The 18,060-nt window shown below is 43.9% G+C and overlaps 1 protein-coding gene across 3 annotated transcripts in view; it reads left to right on the top strand.

Annotated features, from left to right (window-relative positions):
• AP3D1 (adaptor related protein complex 3 subunit delta 1) overlaps positions 1–18,060 on the top strand; it is a 42,917-nt gene that overhangs the window by 4,509 nt on the left and 20,348 nt on the right. For all 3 annotated transcript variants that reach the window (XM_066336493.1, XM_066336491.1, XM_066336494.1), the window contains exons 2-9: positions 9,222–9,317; positions 10,111–10,191; positions 10,752–10,832; positions 12,676–12,783; positions 13,125–13,254; positions 14,563–14,702; positions 14,965–15,038; positions 16,763–16,812. In XM_066336493.1, the coding sequence (XP_066192590.1) occupies positions 9,222–9,317; positions 10,111–10,191; positions 10,752–10,832; positions 12,676–12,783; positions 13,125–13,254; positions 14,563–14,702; positions 14,965–15,038; positions 16,763–16,812 (760 nt within the window). The remainder of the gene's footprint in view (positions 1–9,221; positions 9,318–10,110; positions 10,192–10,751; positions 10,833–12,675; positions 12,784–13,124; positions 13,255–14,562; positions 14,703–14,964; positions 15,039–16,762; positions 16,813–18,060) is intronic.

The raw sequence follows: 18,060 nt of genomic DNA, 5'->3' as shown, positions 1-18,060 counted from the left end.
ACGGCCTGGCCTCAGCCACCGGTGCAGTGTTAGTATTTGATGGTAAAGGCTGTGGGATGGAACATAATCAGGGAATTTTGAGGGATGCTCAACAGCTTGTTGGTGCCTGAAAGAACAGACCAACTGCCGGGCAGTGCAGTTCATTGATGACAGACAGCCCTTTCAGGCGCTGCTGCTCGATCCGTTACTGTGTGTCATATACGTGTGGATATCTTTGAAGGCAGCTCATTATTCCACCCACTTCCAAGTGGATCTGGAGTTGCTATTGTTAATTCTTCGCGTGTGTGAATCACTGGAAAAGACGAAGTCGGAAAGAGCAACAATACACAGAGGGTTGGGTGAGGACCTCCCAGCACTTGGTGAGAAACTGGCCTGGGCCCAGTGTGACAGTGTCCTGCCTTACCTGCTGTGTCACGGACACAACGGGCTTGGAGCACGGAGCACGAGCCAGGATGTGGGCTTGTTCTCCTGTGATTACAGACAGGAGCAGCTGAGGCTTTGCATTAGTGCTGCCTTTCATTAGCTTCTTGCTTTCTCCTGTATTAAATATTACTTAATTGGCTGTGGCATAAGTGGGGATAATAGCTTTGTTCCCAGTCCTGATGATTTTATAGCTGGCTCTGCTGAGGGTTTGAAATGCTCCAGGCAGATCCACACTGGCACATGTGGAAATAAATAACGTGTCCAGGCAGGTCCAGGGGAGAGGAAGAGCTGTCTGCTGCCTAAGAAATGGAGTGACCATCCACTGTCCTTTTAGTGAGGCCAGGGGAAAACCAGGCAGATGAATCCAAGTTAAATATGGATACAAATTAGATTTCTGTGCTGTGATATCTGCAAGGAGTTGTTTATTTGGTGCTTTTTGATGCAGACCTTTGTCCCAGTGCTGAGTGCAGAAAATGGGGCTTTTTGTGATTTCTTGCCATCAGTGTCCATGAAAGTGAGGGCAAACCTCTTCCTCCACAGTGTGGCTTAGTGAATAGATCTGTGTACAGACAGCAGCTTTAGGTTTTTCCCTTGGGAGTGTTCTGGGAGTATGTCCCCTTGCTGGTGCCCTGTGAAGGGCAGCGTTACATGACAGGCACCAGAAGGAACCCAGTCATGGGACCAGTTACAAGGAAGCATTTTGTTCATTAGGTTGTTAAAAACTGCTGATCATTCACGCTGAGAAATTGAAATGCTTCATCATCTGAGGGGGAGTTTGCTAAAATCCAGGTGTCAGAAAGGATAAAAATATTTGAGTAGGGTAAAAGTTGCAGAAAATAACATTGTTAGTGGTAGTGTTAGTAGCTCAGAAAGCTGCTTGAGTGGGTTTTTAAATAAGAAGCAAATGTTCAAAGTAAGTGAAATAAGTGAGCCCTGTTGAAGCCTGAGTGTAAGTGGGCATTAGGAGTGTTTGATTCCTACCAGCTCCCCCCTCAGTCACTGCCCAGCAGGCTGAGCAGTCAGTTGGTAAACCCCAGAGCTGAGGGCTGGTTTTGGTATTAGCTGTTTCTTTTTTATTGTTATTTCCATGATGACCTAGGTGCTCAAACCTGACGACTTCTGCTGAGAAATTCCTGTGTTGAAAGGTGTGTAAATGGAGGGAGGTGTCAATGTGGGAATGTTGAAATTTTCTTCTGGTTGGCTCAATCTTTATGGCAAAGCTGTATAAAATATATTGCCCCAAGTGGATCACTGTGTTAATCAGCTTCAGCCTTGAGAGTGGCTGTTTGTTTAGTGTGAGTGGTGTGATTGTACAGTTGGGAGGAGGTGAACAAACTTACTTTAATTACACAAATATTTGTGCTGAATTTAAGAAGTCAGGAGTGGCCATGAACCATCTTTTTCTTCATTGTCCTCCTTACCTTTCCATAAGAGCAGAGTACTCACAGCTGTGCATGAATCAGTGTTAGAGCTTTGTAGTACTTTGTGTTACATTTTTATATGGTCTTAATACGTCATTAAGCATCTTTTTTTGGTTTCTCCCTGAAGTGCTTCAGTCATCTGAGTCTCAGCAACAATAACTACTTTAGTTCCTTAGGAGGAAGTGACTGTTTCCTAAGCATCCAACAAAGCACGTGCTTCAATGAAGCCTGCCTTTATCAGAGCCTGAAACTGCACAGAGACGTCTGGAACAAACAAGTTGAAAAATCTACTGTAAAAACACTTGCATAGCTTTTTGCATAGTTATGTAAAAATAAAACTTTGGGTACATCTTGTATTTGCAGGGATGAACACTTTTATCTGACGCATCTCTCCAGGCTTAAAAGTTGTCTGCTCGGATATGGTTTAGACAGCACAGACCCCTGAGGATTGTTTAATTGCTGTGCAATTAAATTAACAAATACTGTGATCAGGCTGGAGATGTGCTTATATTAAAGGACTGATCAGACTGGAGATAATTAAGGGACATCTCTAGCCCCTTGCTGCTGCTGCCTGCTTACTGATTTACCAGTGTTTGGGGCTTGCTGATCTTCCCTGATTCCCAAGGTGCCAGCAGTGATCTTGGCAGTGCCCACCTGGGAGGGGGCAGGATGTTTTGTTTAGCTCCAGCTTCCTGCATCAGTGCCCTCCTGTGGGCATTTCAGTGTGAAATCCTGAATTGTCTGTGGGTAAACCACCGAAGGGAGCTGTCCATGGGAGGCTGCCAGAACATCCCAATGCTTGGAGGGATGCTGCAGGTGCTTGGAGTCACTTTGGAGAAGCAGCTGCAACTCTAGAGCTGTTTTGTTTTTTTTTTCCTGAAACCCCATCTTGATGTTAGAGACCTGTTCAGAAGATCCTGAATGTTTTCCTGCAGTGCTTTAAGGGCTGTAGTGGTTGGTCTGGGGTTGGGTATCTGCCCTGAAATTGGTGCACAGTACTTGCATAGAAAGTATTTGTCTGAATTTTTAGAATAAGGTTCAAACGTTTTAATTGGCTTTTGAGTCACTTCAAGATGGGTGCATCATGCCAGTTTTCAGTTGATGTGTGTAACTTCAGCAAACATTAACAAAAGAAAAAACTGTAAACCGACTTTTTGCATTCTTTCCTCTGTGTTCTTTGGCCAAGGAGTCTTGTGATCTCACTGTGCTTGTACCAGACAAGTGGGCAGTGGGTAATGCATCGTGTTTCTAATAAATAATATAGAAGTCTGCTGCAAATGAACCAGCAGCACCTCGTGCCTCTGGTGTTGTTACTCAGAGCAGTACACTGGGCTGGGATCTGAAGCCTACCTGAGGATGAGCCAGTAAATCCCTGGAAAGCTGGGTAGCAAGGACAAAACTAAGGCATGTTAAAACATGTACAGCAATGCAGTTTATCAGCAGCTGAGTGAAAGATAAGCTTGGCTTTATGAGAATGCCTTTCAGTTTCCTGAGCCCTTTGTTGCAGCTCAGTGCCCTCTGCACTGCTGGACTCAGGCTGCTGCAAACCATCAAGGTGAACATTGTGCAGCTTCCTGTCACTGCTGAGCCTCTGTTCTGTGCTCAGCTGCTTTGCCATGGCGTTGGAGAAGTTACTTATGGGGAGCATGTGTGGGAGCACATGCCTTGGAATTCTTCCATGGAGTAGCCTTAACAAAAGATCCTGTTATTTATCTCAAATAGCTTTTTCTACAGTAGTTAAATAATAGTATTTTATATAGGGAATGATTGTGTAATATGTTGATCTCTAATACTGGGTCAAAGTCAGTAGAAAGCAGCACTCTTTAATTTTGCTCTTTAATGCCCGTCTGTTACTTCACTTAATTCATTCAGTATTGTCATGGTACAACATGTCCAGGTACTGCAAACACTAGAGGTGTTCTCTGGCTGGTTCAGTGGTGTTTGACATCAAGGGCTGCTTTTGAGGGTTTGAGAGAAGCCTGGCAAGTGATAAATATTTCTTCCCAGCCTTCTTTCCAAGTCAGGAGCTGGTCTGTGTTGTGTTGGGGATGGGATCTGCTGCCTGAAGCATGAGCAGATCTGGGAGTTCTTCACCTCCAGGAGGTGCCCGTGGTGTAACCGCCTTTGGTGCTGAGCCTCTTGCTCATGTTACAAAGTTGCAGCAGCAGGATCTTCCTCTCATGTGAGACCATCATGTGCTTGTGCTCAGCATGATCTCACTGAGTTTGTCTCAAAGTCCTACCAAAAACTAATAAGTCCTATAGTGCTTAAAACAGAAGAAATGCTACATTTTGTGCTTATTTATTTTTATGTTCTAAGTATGCCAAACATTTCTGTTTTACCATGGTGTTGTTTCAGACATATCAGAAAATACTTTCTCCTTGTGGCATTCACTATTAATAATTGTTTCTTTAAAACATATCTAACCCTGGAAGCACAAGAGAAATAGGAACTAATGTTCACTGACATTTTGCTCTTTCCTGTGGATGGAAGCACTTGGATGTTGCAGTGACAGGTTTGAATCTCAAATCAAGTGCATTTGGTTTGCTGAGTTGCAACCCAAATGGTAGGAATGTGATTTTGCCTTCTCTTGGGTTTGGAAGATGGTTTATGGCTGAAATGAAAATACAGCTTCTTAAAGATGACTGGAAATTAGTAGTTTGCATGATTAAATTTAATGTAAAGGGTCTGCAGTGATCTCCATCCCAGTCATCAGTGTGTTCCTGTCAGTTAAGGAAAGAAAGTGGAGCATGGAGAATCACATTTCTTAGGAATGTAATTGTTATACAATTACAATTACATTGATTGTGCAGTTGCTTGCTTGAGAAAGATAAGTCTTTAGTGAGCATCTCTGAAATTGTCAGCAAACCCCAAGTTCTGTCTGGGCTTGGAATAAAGCTTTAGTGTTTTTCAAAGTTAAGTCAAAACACATGGCTGGGAAATTAAGAATGCTATAAAATGACATTTTTGGCTTCTTACCATGACCCACTCTCCCCTTGTTCCCTGCATTTCAGAGAGACTGTGTCTTTGATTCATGATGCTTTCTTTCGTATTTTAGCCACTCACACACATTTAAGTACACATCTTTTCTAGGTGAGATCTTGGAATTCTTGAGGAATTTGGGCTTGTTTTAAAAATCATCATCTGTATTTTGTTAATGGATATAAAACGTTCCAGCATCTCGTTGGTGACATACTTTGAGAAATGCAGTTGTGGCTGTGCTGTTGTCACAGCTTTGAGTGCTCCCTGCTCAGATCTGCAGGCTGCACTTGGGTTTTAGCTGGGCTGCTCCGGGCGTGTTCCTGTAATGCTCCTTGGGAGACAGAACAATTACCGGAGTGGTTGCTATAGCATTTCATTAAGGAGCTTTTTCCACCGAGGCAGGGAAGGCTCCTTTCCCCCTTGGCAGCCTAGCAGGAATAAAAGAGAGCCTCAGCTCCTTGCCTGCTGCTCTCAGAGGCTTCAGCTCTGCTGCTGGCAGGCGGCTGTGCCCCTGTTCCCACTCGTCCTCCTGAGAGGGCTCCTGTGCCTCCTGGCTGTGCCTGTCCTCCCCACCCTGCCTGAGCACTGCCCGGCTCCCTCAGGGCCAGCTCCCAGGGACATCCTTCACAGCTCTGGAGGTGCTGGGCCTTAGAAATGCTCCTCGGTCAACTGGCCAGGATGTGTGAGCCATCAACACCAAACTTGCTAATTATACTGGCACGGGATTAGTAGCTAAGAAATATATTGATATTATAATGAATACTGGGAACATAAATGAGCTCTTGGCACTGCTGATGCCCCATCTTGAATCCTGGGATCAGGTTTGGGTCCCTCATGATAAGAAAGACATTGAGGGGCTGGAGTGTGTCCGGGGCAGGGACTAGAGCACAAGTGTGGTGAGGAGCAGCTGAGGGAGCTGGGGAGAGGCTGAGGGAGCTTGGGGGGCTCAGCCTGGAGAAGAGGAGGCTCAGGGGGGACCTTGGGGCTCTGCACAACTCGCTGACAGAAGGAGGCAACCAGGTGAGGGTGAGGCTCTTCTCCCAGGGAACAGGGACAGGACAGGAGGAAATGGCTTTATGTTGTGCGAGGGAAGGTTTAAATGGGATATTGGGGGAAATTGCTTCATAGACAAGGTGGCCAGGCATTGGAAAGGGCTGCCCAGGGCAGTGGTGGAGTCACCATCCCTCAAAGTGTTCTAAGAGACATGTGGATGTGGCATCTGGGGACATGTTTTAGTGATGAACATGGCAGTGCTGGATTAGTAACTGTTGAACTTGTTGATCCTAGAGGGCTTTTACAACTTTAATGATTCTCTGATTCATGGGGCATCAAAAGCATTTATCATGAGCTAGTTATATTCTGGGAAATAGTTATTCTTAATTACCACACTAGGAAATTCCTATATTAGAGGGATTTATGCAGAAATGTAATTGGTGCTGGGCAAGCTATCCAAATTCTTTGCTGTGTCAGTATGTAAATTTGGAGGGTTTGGGGTTTTTTTTCTTCCAGATATTTAGGCCTTACTGAGTGACTACAATGTTTTTCATTGCATCAAGTGGTTGTTCTGCCTTTTGCTGTCTGGTGTGACCCCACTGAGCAGCTCGTGGGCTGCACTAGGGGCTGTGGGTGTTGCTCAGTGGGAAGTGCTCCGGTGCAGGACCTGCAGGTCCTGTGCGTGCCCAGGTCAGCGTTCCGGCAGGCAGAGCCTCGCTGAGGATCCGCCCGCGCCTCTGAGTTCCCTCCCAGTTCCGTGGGGGTGAAATGTGGCTGCCGATCCCGCCGGGCGTGGTGCTCGGCTTTCAGATTTAGCAGGGAGACTGAGTAGATCAGTTTTCCTCATATTGCTCACTCACGGCAGTGCCGCTCCACAGGATTAACAAAAAGTTAATACCTGCTGATCCTGTAAAGCTTTCTATATATAGTGCCTGTCATTCCTTGGAGTGTTTTGGGATTTGAAGTACAGCTGTTTTGGAAGGACTTCTTTCTGCTCTGTCTAATCCCTTTTTTTCAGTTGCAGATCTGATTCTGAGCTCTGTAATATGCTTTTCCAGAAGCTGGACTAACTGGTCGGCAGGGATTTGCCTGTGGGATGCTGGGGCTGGTGACTTTGGAGCCTGTGCTGGTCACTACTGAACCTCCCTATACTCTATTTCTTCCCCCTCCTGCTCACACAGTGGGTTGTGCTCAGCTCTGAAAAGGTTGCCAGGAATCTTAAGCTGATGTTTGAATAGTTTGGTGATGGATGCAGTGGGAAATAAATGAGGCTTTTGGTTATGGATGTAAAGACTGAGACTCTGTGTGTCAGTGTTCTGCCTTGAGAACCATCATTGGCCTCACTGCCCAGGATGTGGCAACAAGATACACACGGGAAGGATTCTGTGACACTGTTCAAGAGCACTCTTCTGTGGGCATAAAATATTCAAGGCCCAGTACAATATATTTGTGGATCAGCTGCATGTTGTGTAAGTCACTGTTCCAGCATCTTTGATGAAGTATTTATTTTCTACTCTCAGAAGGTCTTTTTAGTTTATGCTCAAGAGTTTAAACTTCCCGTGTGAGTTGTCAGGACCTGAATTGCTCCCAGGTGAAGGGTTCAGAATCCCAAATCTGCTTCTGGGTAAAGTCATCTGGTCACTACATTGTGAAGTGTTTGGGGGTGACTCCATGTCCAGTTTAGGCAGATGTGATCCACTCACCTGTGTCCAGGAGGACAGAAGGGATCTGTGTATAGGAAAGGTGTTTGGTGTTTACAGTGCCCTCCCTTAACATGGGAATTCCCACTGTAAGGATAGTTTTTCTACCCCAAACATGGGCACTTAGGAATATCTTAAATTCCTTCAAGTTCATTCGTCTGCTAAACACCCCCAGCCCTCCCAGGCTGTCCCCAGAGCAGAGGGGCTCCAGCCCTTGGAGCAGCTCTGGGGCCTCCTCTGCACTGGCTCCAGCAGCTCCACGTCCTCCTGATGTTGTTCCCCAGGGCTGGGGCAGCTCTGCAGGTGGGCTCTCACCTGAGTGGGGCACAGGGGCAGAATCCCCCTCCCCTGCTGCCCACGCTGGGGCTGAGCCCAGCACAGGGGGGTTTCTGGGCTCAGTGCCCATGGCCGGGGCAGGCTGAGCCTCTCCCCCACCAACACCCCCAAATCCTTCTCCCCAGGGCTGATCTCCATCCATTCTCCACACACTGTTTCTAGCAGCAAGATTCTGTGACTTGAATAGTGGGTGTCAGTCCAGGACGTTTGTAAAAGACTAAAAAATTAATACACAAAAATTAGGGTAAAGGGGGAAAATGTTGGTTAAAGTCAGGCCAGTAGACTCCTATGCTGAAAATACAATTTTGGAGAAAGGTGGTGGTATTCAGGCAGGGATTAGGTAATCAGGTTCTGACCTGGTTCCTCTCACAGTTAGGAATGTGAAATACCCTGCTGCATGCATGGCTTTGAAAAGAGAGATTATTTCTTTGGGTTTAAATTTTCATGATTCCTGCAGAAGATGCCTTCAGTACTTAAATAATAATTAATTGTGAACTGGAAGAATCTTTGGCTGAGCAAATTCTGCTTATAATGTAAAATCTGTACAGATAATTTTAAATCACATGTTTGCCACATCCTTCCCACAAGCGCAGATGTGATTGCTTGGAAAGATGTGGAGCACCAGTATTTGAATGTAAGCATTGTGACATTTGGCTCTTTGAATTGCTGAGAAATTCATACAAATAACTGTTATTTATCAAAATGTGTACATGGCAAAAGGGTTCATGTAAGTTGAGAACCAGAGAGGGGGTTCATGGCTTTGATGGAACTTTCTATGGCCGGGGGTATCCAGGAAGCACCTATGTCCCATCCAAGCCTTGTGCCGTGTCCCTTGAGGCACGGGAGCGTTGTGGGTGCACACCCACAGTGTCATCATTGGCAGCATATCCAAAAGTGAGGTAGCTCAGGGCGTTTTCATCAGTCGCCTTTCATTTGTGGGCTGTTAACAGTGTTTGACAGTTTCTCCTTGTCGTGTAATGAGCGGGTGTTCTCTGACATCCCGCTGGGGGCACTGAGCTTTCTGCCTGTGCTCAGCTCTGGGTTTGTTCAGACCTCTGCCTACTCAATCTCCATTGAACAGCTTCGTGTTTGCAGATTTTTGAATCTAGAGCTTTGGAGTGAGTGGTGTAACTGTGAGGGAGAGGCAGAAGGGACAACCACCAAAGGAACATTTCATACTTTTGGTTTTGTAACAGAATTGTGGTGGTTCTTTTTAATTAGTAATTTTGTCAGAATTAAGTGCTTACTAAGTTGTGTGTGTGAGATTGGTGCTTGCAAATACTGAGTTCTGCTGCTTCTCCCCACCAACATGCTGGAAACTTGAGAAACTGGTAAAGGAGCTCAAATTTTTGTTTGTTTTCCTCAGGCAAAATACATCTCACAGTGCATCGATGAGATCAAGCAGGAGCTGAAGCAGGACAACATCGCAGTGAAGGCAAACGCAGTCTGCAAACTGACCTATGTAAGTGCCTTGCTGGGATCCCACGGAATTGCAGCTGGGTTTTGTTCTTCCCTGCTGATTTGGAGCCATCCTCGGGGCTGGGTGCCTGCTCTCCCTGGGCTGCTCTAAGTGCAGGCTGTGGGGACAACACTCCCCCAGCTCTGACATTCAGAGGCTGCATGTTCCTGCTCTGTTTGATACAATTGGATTTTATTGTGATGGGTCAGGAAGTGAATCTCATTTAAAACAATTTAAAAGAAATTGTTTTCAACTGGATTGGTTCTTACAACGTTGTGACATGAGCACTTGAAACTGGGTTGGTTTCTCTTTGCTCAGTCCTTTGTCGACAAGGAGAAGACACAAATATTAGTATAGAGTTCTTTCTGTGGTTTTACTATGGTTTTTATTAAATAAATCATGAAGAAAACTCTTCACACCAATGCTTATGTAACTGCATATCATAGAATGACTTGAAGAGACCTTAAAGCTCATCCAGTGCCACCCCAGCCATGGGCAGGGACACCTTCCACTGTCCCAGGCTGCTCCAAGCCCTGTCCAGCCTGGCCTTGGGCACTGCCAGGGATCCAGGGGCAGCCACAGCTGCTCTGGGCACCCTGGAGCTAATGCAAACTGTTTAAAACTTGTAATGTCTTTCACTTACTGTGAGTGGTGCAGTGGAACATTGCTCATAAACCTGTGGTGTCTTACAGTATCATCTCCAGGCTCCTGTTGCATCTTCAGTTTTGGGAGATGTCTTGACCTATTTTCTTGAGTCTCTTATTTCAGAAGTTTATCTTGGCTTCTCTGCTCACAGTTACAGATGCTGGGCTATGACATCAGTTGGGCTGCTTTCAACATTATTGAAGTTATGAGTGCTTCCAAGTTTACATTCAAGGTGAGTTCTCTGTCAATGCATCTGTCCTGGCCAAGCTGTCAGATACCTTTTGTGAAAAGCCAGGGTATTTTTATGTGAAGACCACCTGAGATTCCTAATACCAGCTATTATTTATTTTGTAATAGTTTTATAATTTTTCTTGATATATTTATTTCATGTTCTGTTGCAGTGATTTTTCACCAAACAATGTGGAATGTTACTTCCTAAGGAATGGTTTCCAAATGGGGCTTTGTACCTAAAACTCAGGAGTAGTAGACAGTCCTACCTTATTTCTGTAGCTTTGTGGTCACTGACCTGTGTTGTAACGAAATGGAGAAGGTGGAAGTGGTTTTATTATCCCTAAGACAGATAAATTATCAGTAGAACATTACTTGTCTGAATTTATTCTTTCTTGATATAAACCCCCTTTTCTAGAGATTCCTCTCATGACTCTTCTGTTACACAAACCTACTCGTTCATCTCTTTAATATTGCTTGTAAAGCCACCAGTTGTTTTCCACTGAAATATTGTCTAAATGGACTTTAAAAACAAACCTTGTTTTCCTCCTTGCCTTTTCCCAGCGCATTGGTTACCTGGCTGCCTCCCAGTGCTTTCATGAAGGGACTGATGTCATCATGTTGACAACTAATCAGATCCGAAAGGTAAGTGTTCAGTTCTTCATCTGTTTCTTGCACTCTCTCCCTACTTGTACTTTCACATCTGTACCGAGTATTTCTCCATTAGGAATGTAGAGGTGTTTAAGTAGAGTTCTTGATTTGCAGTCTCCTGTCATTCCACAAACTGAGGGATTAATGAAACACTCAGGGGCTCTGCACAGCCCTCCCTGTGCTGTCTTATACCAGCTCTGTGTTTGTTCAGCACAGAGAATGGTGACAGAAATAACTTGCTGGTCTCTAGGCAGTGCTGATAAGAATGTAACAGGCAGGAAAAATGTCCCCATTCCTGAGGTAAGGTGAGCTGTGACTTGGGAGTGACATGGCTTCACAGCATTTCTACTTGGGAGGGCTCTTTTTGTCTGTAATTCCAGATCAGACTTTAATTTCTCTGCTGGAATTGGGTGTAAAATGGTGAAGAGTGTATGGAAGGCTTTGTTTTGTATTCATGTACCCCACGTGTGTGTTCATTGTCATAGGGCTTGATGCCTTAGAGTTACTGGTTTGCAGCATAGTTTTCCCATTCTTGAAGTTACAGATTTTTTTTTTTAAAGCTCGTAACTCTCATTTTTTTAAGTATCACTGCTTTGAAACTTGACTGATCCAGTACAAGATATGCCTGCATTTTTACCATATGATGAACTAAAATGTGTTTTATTTGCTTAAAAAAGAGCAGTTGGATGTTATCCAGTATCTTTCCTAAAGAACTAGTGCTTTTCCCTCTGTCTTTTGAACTATTCTGTGCTGAATGTGAATATCTATTGTCTTTATTATGGACACTTCATTTTACTTAATTTCAGTCACTTACTGGCTACTTCCACTTCATGCTCAAATTTTTACTTAAAAGCATATTTCTTTATGCCTTTTCATGTTTCATTGATCCAACCACTTGAGATTTGAAGGATTTATGAGTTCTCAAAATACATTCAAGCCAGGATGAATTGCAGTTTTTTGCTCCTTAAGAAGTAGATTGCATTATCCTTAAAGTAGACTTCAATTTCCCACCACCTGCAGCAGGTTTTTAAATGAGATGGAAATGGCACAGAACCCCAAAGGCCTGACTATGTTTAGCTCCCCTGAAGCAGCTTCAGTGTCCACGTGAATCTGGACTCTCAATTCAGGAGTCCTTGTGGGAATGTTCTGTGCAGCTTTTCCACGTTTGTGTTTCCTGATACACAATTTACAGTCTGTACTTGAACATACTCAGATTAATTTTACTATGGTGAAGTGACTTAAGCTTAGAAAGACCTAAAAGACTCTGGAGGGCTGGGTAGGGTACTGACTACAGATAGATCCAAGGAAACTTGCCCAATAAATGTGTTCCACACACATAACCTGTGTCCTGTCTTTGTGGGCTGGAAGTTGTGGTGCTTCCAGCAGCTTGGGAGAAAAATAATCTCATTTCTCTACTGGATTCAGGTGGGACACCACTCCCCCAACAGTACTTGTTCACATGATGTTGATGGCACTTGGAATTGGACTTAGCAGCATTAGTGTTTAATACCAGTTTTTTAGGACTTTCAATATAATTACTTTAAATGTAATGAGTGCTTGAAAACTATTTCAATTGCCAAAACACCACTAAGGTGCAGTCTCTCTGATTGCTTTTGTGTTGCAGTCATCCATCTCTTGTTTTATTATGGTTCCTTGTGCCCATTATTAAACCCCAGGCTGGTTGTACCTCAGCAGGTGTTAGTAGTTGATACATAAATATTCCCATGAAGCAGAAGCTCTGCCTCATTTATGTTGAATGAATAAAATTAGTCTGAGGAAGTAGTTTCTTGACATCCTGTGTGATCTTAAATTTTTGAGAGTGTTTCTCTTTTTTTAGGATCTGAGTAGCCCTAACCAGTATGATACTGGAGTTGCACTGACTGGCTTGTCCTGTTTTGTTACTCCAGATCTTGCCAGGGACTTGGCAAATGACATCATGACACTGGTGAGTTGATAAGGTTGAAATAACTTTATAATTATAGAATGTTAAGTCCTTCAAATCTGGTAAATATCTTAAATTTAGAACTGATGCATGTGCAGACTGCTGCTTTGTTCTTATGGGGGTTCTGGGGAGTTTTTACAGACCTTAGTTGGATCAATCTATTCACTTTGAAATATATTCATTAGTTTTGGTGGTCAACAACTGTATTTTGCTCTCACCTCAAAGCTGAGTTTTCAAAAAGCAGTTGAGTCTCCCAGGAAGAGCTTTGGTGACAGGAGTGTGAGCACAGGAGCTCTGGAAACAGAAATGTTCTCAGAGCCTGACTGCAGCTGTTTTGTTAACAGATGTCTCACACAAAGCCTTACATCAGGAAGAAGGCAGTGTTAATCATGTACAAAGTTTTTTTGAAGTACCCCGAGTCCCTCCGTCCTGCATTTCCTCGCCTTAAAGAGAAACTTGAAGATCCAGATCCCGGTGAGTGGATTTTAGTGAATTCCTTCTGCTCCCACATGGGGAAGTCCATGTGCTTGTAGAGCTCATGGAGAAAAGAATCCATGAAAAATGCTGTAATCATCTTTTGGGCACTGACTCACCTGTTTCAGGGTAGAGGAGCATAGAGTTTTGACTGGTGTTGCCATATTAAAAATGTTCTTTAAAACGTTCATTTCTTCAAACCCAAAGCTACTGAAATGTATTAGTGGGTTAAGCCTCAATGGACAAAGCAGCTTAGTTTCCTGATTTGTTGCTTACTGAACTTGGCTTTTGAAAATATTTCAGGGTTTGGGGTTCTGTTTTTGTTATTTCTTGGGCTTTTTTTTAGCAAGCTGCAGCTATTGACTTGCAGTGGACACATTTAAAATGATTTAACATCCCTTAGTGTATTTTTCATTTGAGTCCAGACTGCTCTTTGGGCCCCTCAGTACTGTGTCAGTGCAGGTCAGCAGCAGCACAAGAAATCTGCAGTTGCTCTGTGTCATATTCACAATTTTGTTCAGTCTTCAGGAGGTGCTGGTGTTCCAAAACACTTGTTTTAGCACCAAAACACTTGTTTTAGCAATTCTGTGTGTGATGTGTATCTGATCTCCACTTGATTTGTATCTGCTATTACAGGGAGAAATTTAATTGCATTTCCTGGACTGTTTTATTGTGGGCATGGAATAATCATCTTCCAGGGACAATGTTATTAAAGAAAGCAAAATCCCTCACCTGCAGAGAGAGAAGAAATTGCCTGTTATGCTTTGTGGAGAGAAGGATTGCTCTCTGCTAGGACACCCAGCCTGTCTAGACTAAAACATTCCAAACTGACAACAACCCATGTAAGAGGCTGAGCAATGAGATGGGAGTGAAAGTGTCCAGTCAGATCATTTAAGGAATTGTTTTTGGTTTGTATTTAAACATTTTAAAATAATACATATCAGAGAAGTCAAGAGTGATGGGAAGCTTTCTGCTGGGTGATTATTGATTGTGTTGTCTGTGTCCCACAGCCAGCTCTCCACAGTCCAGGGCAGGGATGTGGCAGTGTGCTGGTTTTTGTCATGCTGGACCCAAAGCAGATATGTGGCTTGCTGCTATATTAGAAAATAGCCAGAATTAAACAAATCCCTTTCTCAGTTTGCTTTTGCATTCCTGTGTTTACTGCCTCAGGGTTGAGAATGAGGCCAAACCATTGAACACACAGGTCTGAAGCTTCAGCTGCTTTTGCTGTGGAGGTTCTGCACCAGAAACTTCAATTACAATGAAGGCATTGATGGGGTCTGTGCTTCTCCCACTTGTTTTCCCCAGGTGTGCAGTCTGCTGCAGTCAATGTGATTTGTGAGCTGGCTCGACGCAATCCCAAAAATTACCTTTCCCTTGCTCCACTCTTCTTCAAGTTGATGACGTCATCAACCAATAATTGGGTTCTCATTAAAATTATAAAACTGGCAAGTATTCTGCTTTTTGTTTACAGGATTAGGGTTCTCATTAAATTACCTTGCGTGTGAAAATGGATTTCTTGCTGGGAGGCATAGTTACCATTCCATCTGAATCAAAAGAAACCAGGAATATCTTCTAATGTTTGTGAATTTAACCAAAGACAAAAATATGTTAATATAGCTTAGTTTAAATACAGTGAGCTGTAATTTACATAATGTTTTGAAGCTGTTGAAAAGCAGCTATTAACTCACTTTTCTTCTCTTTGCATAGTTTGGTGCTCTTACTCCCTTAGAACCAAGACTGGGAAAGAAATTGATTGAGCCCCTGACCAACCTCATCCACAGGTATGTGTGACAGATCCTGCCTTGTTCAGTCAGGACTGGGGAAGGACCTGGTGGGTGGGTCAGTATCTGGGGTGAGGATGCATTTTATAACTTTTTCTTGACCTCTGGTATATTGCCTTCAAGTATCGAAAGATAATCCTAGATTGGGGTTGTTTCTAAAACATCTGAGGTAAAATGCCTTAGTCTCCAAGTGTCTGACTGTCAGCATGAATTCCTCCAAAGGATGCGTGAAAATTGGAGCAGTTTGCTTTCCTTTCACTGCATTTCAAGCCAGAGATGGCTGTGGAGAATGTGTAAAAACTCTGGCTTAAAAAAGGCTCACCTGTGTATTTGCCTCTCCTGTTCACATCACACTTTTGATTCCTGACTTTTGGGAGTGCCTTACCCACCAAAGTAGTGTGACAAGGAATATATTAAAGCCCTTTTCTCATGCATTTGACAGCTCAGATGTGTTTTGAAAGAGGTTCTTATAATATGTATGTTCTAAATGTAGATGAAATAAAGTTGAAGTTATTTTCTTGTCCCTTGTCAATGCTTGCTTGTGGTGGTGAAGTGGTTCTAATACTTAACTGAAATTAGGAAATAGATGCCTTGGAGGCAGCACATGGATTCTCCCAGTTATGAAGAGCAAGTGTGATCTTATGCAGGAGTTGTTGAGTGAAAAAGTTTTTCTTTCCATGTGACAGAGCAAAGTTTTAAGCAGATATCTCTGTAGCCTTGAGGGCAGCTCTAGCTAGATGATTTCTGTCCACGCACATATTCCTTTCAGGCAGGCTCAGAGCAGACCAGCATCCAGGTACCTCCAGGGAGCTGTCAGTAGTAACAAATAGATATAACCCACCAGAAAAAGCAGGAAGGTGGACAATCCTACCTCCTCTCTCCAGCTCCCACATCAGTAATTCTGAATTGTGAGGACTGAATCCCCTTTGGCTTGATCTTCATTCAGTCACATTTTGGTTCTCATAACGAGTCACAGCGCCCTGAGCTGTCCCACCAAGTGCCCAGGGAGGAGAAGTGTTGGTCTTGGTTTTCAGCATCCCAGGCTGACCCTTCCAGGGCACCACTGTGCTGCTGCCTCCAGAGCTGTGCTCCTTCCACGGGTACCCTGCACTGGGAGCCTGCTCCTTTGGGCCTTGGGAGGTTCTTGTTTCCCTCTTGTACAGTTTTGTAAGGACCTCTGCAGTTTTCAGAACTGCACTGTCTGTGTGTTCAGCTGGCACAGGCAGCCTTGATTTGGGGGAAATCAGACACTGGAAATGGGTTGCTGACTTCCAGGGATGGGAAGTGTGTTGCTGCATCCCAAGCCTCTGCTGCTGGGGCGTGACTCACTTGCTTGGAGAGAGACTTGAGCTCCTCCATCTGCCTTGTCATGAATTTTTGACCTTGGGCAGAGGATTTAATTTGATTCTTGGACAAGATTGCTTCAGTATTTTGTGACTGGTGCTGGAGTTAGAGTAACCACTTCCTTCCATATTCCTTGTGTCACAGTGTTCTTACTTACTGCTTTATCAGGAAGATTTTTTTGGTTTTAAACATTTGTTTAAAAATCCCTCCCCTCAACAGTTTTTAAGTGAGAATCATTTCATCTGTTTGAAGGGATATGGAGCAGAATATTGACAATGTCTTCTGAAGTTCAAGGTGCTAACTAGCTCCAGGATAGTGCTGACAACTCTTCAAAATGTGCTGGTTTATTCCTTATTTAATATACTTGATTTCTCTTTCAGCACCTCAGCCATGTCTCTCTTATATGAATGTGTGAACACAGTAATAGCAGGTGAGAACTGAAACTTGGAACCTAGAAAAAAAACCGTGATGAACTTTGTCATCAACTAACACCATCTGTAAACCTCTTTTCTTTAACTTAATGTATTTTATAATGCAGTAAGTCTCCTGACAAACTCTGTGTTACTGTGGGCCTGAAATCTTTTGTTGTCAGTGGGTGAGGCACAGTCACTACAGCTGTGTTGTGTTTGCTGAAGGCTGAAACTGAGTACAGACAATGAGATTATTTATATGCCAGATCCTAAATGTTGCTACAACTCCAAAATATACCAGCAGCAATTGAATTAAAACAGGAGTGATGTCTCTTTGCCAAATTTGTTATGTGATGATGGATCAGACTTTTTCTTTTTCTTTTTTTTTTTTTTTTTTTTTTTAACTTTTGCAACTTTGCACTTTAAAAATGGGGTGTAATTCCTTAGAACAGGCAATTGGAGTTACTGATTGGCAGTTTCAGTTTTTGGGGAAGGGATATGAACTCCATAACTGGGAGGGTGAGAGAAAACAAAGGCAAAAAGGGATAACACAGTATTGCAGCTCAGGCTTGGCACTTTTCCTATCAGAGTGTGGAGCAGAGGGATATTGACATTCGCAGTTGGTCTGTCTGTCTCCCGTGGGTACTTTGGATGATGGTGCAGAACTTGCTGTGCTGGGTCAGTTCAGAGAGGGGGGAGAGATCTGTCACTCACTGTGTATTCCTTCAGGGAAATGAGATGTCATGATGGGAGGGAAAATAACACAGAGATTAATTCCGTTGTGGATGGGAGTGGCCTTCACCGAGAATCCAGTGGGGCCATCCTGTGGGTAGAGAGAGAGTTCACCCACCCAGGATGCCTCAGGGATGCTGATGTCAGACTTGGAGCCAGCAAACAGACCCTGAAACAGCAGGGCACCTGCCAGCTCTGGAGGTGACAGTGTCCAGCACAGCTTCCCTGCAGGGACAGAGGGCAGCACATGGCTCCTGCTCAGGCACAGCCAGGCCGGGCTGGGCTGTGCTGTGCCAGCAGCATTTGCCAGGGTGAGCCCACCTTTTCTGCAGGGGCTGTGTGCTGCCAGAGCTTTCGAGTGTCCCATACAATCAACAATGGCTGGCTTGATTAAAGCTCCAATCTGATCACATTAAACTCCAAGAGCTGTTGCTGCATCCCATTGCATTGGGAGAGTGCACAATTAAAAATTCAGCTGTACAGTAGCTGCTGCCATGTTAACAGCCTTGACTGCTGCGTGATATCAGTGAAATAAA

Source organism: Sylvia atricapilla, chromosome 26 (assembly GCF_009819655.1).
Source record: "Sylvia atricapilla isolate bSylAtr1 chromosome 26, bSylAtr1.pri, whole genome shotgun sequence".
Classification (NCBI taxonomy): domain Eukaryota; kingdom Metazoa; phylum Chordata; class Aves; order Passeriformes; family Sylviidae; genus Sylvia; species Sylvia atricapilla.
This window is presented reverse-complemented; position numbering and strand designations above follow the sequence as displayed.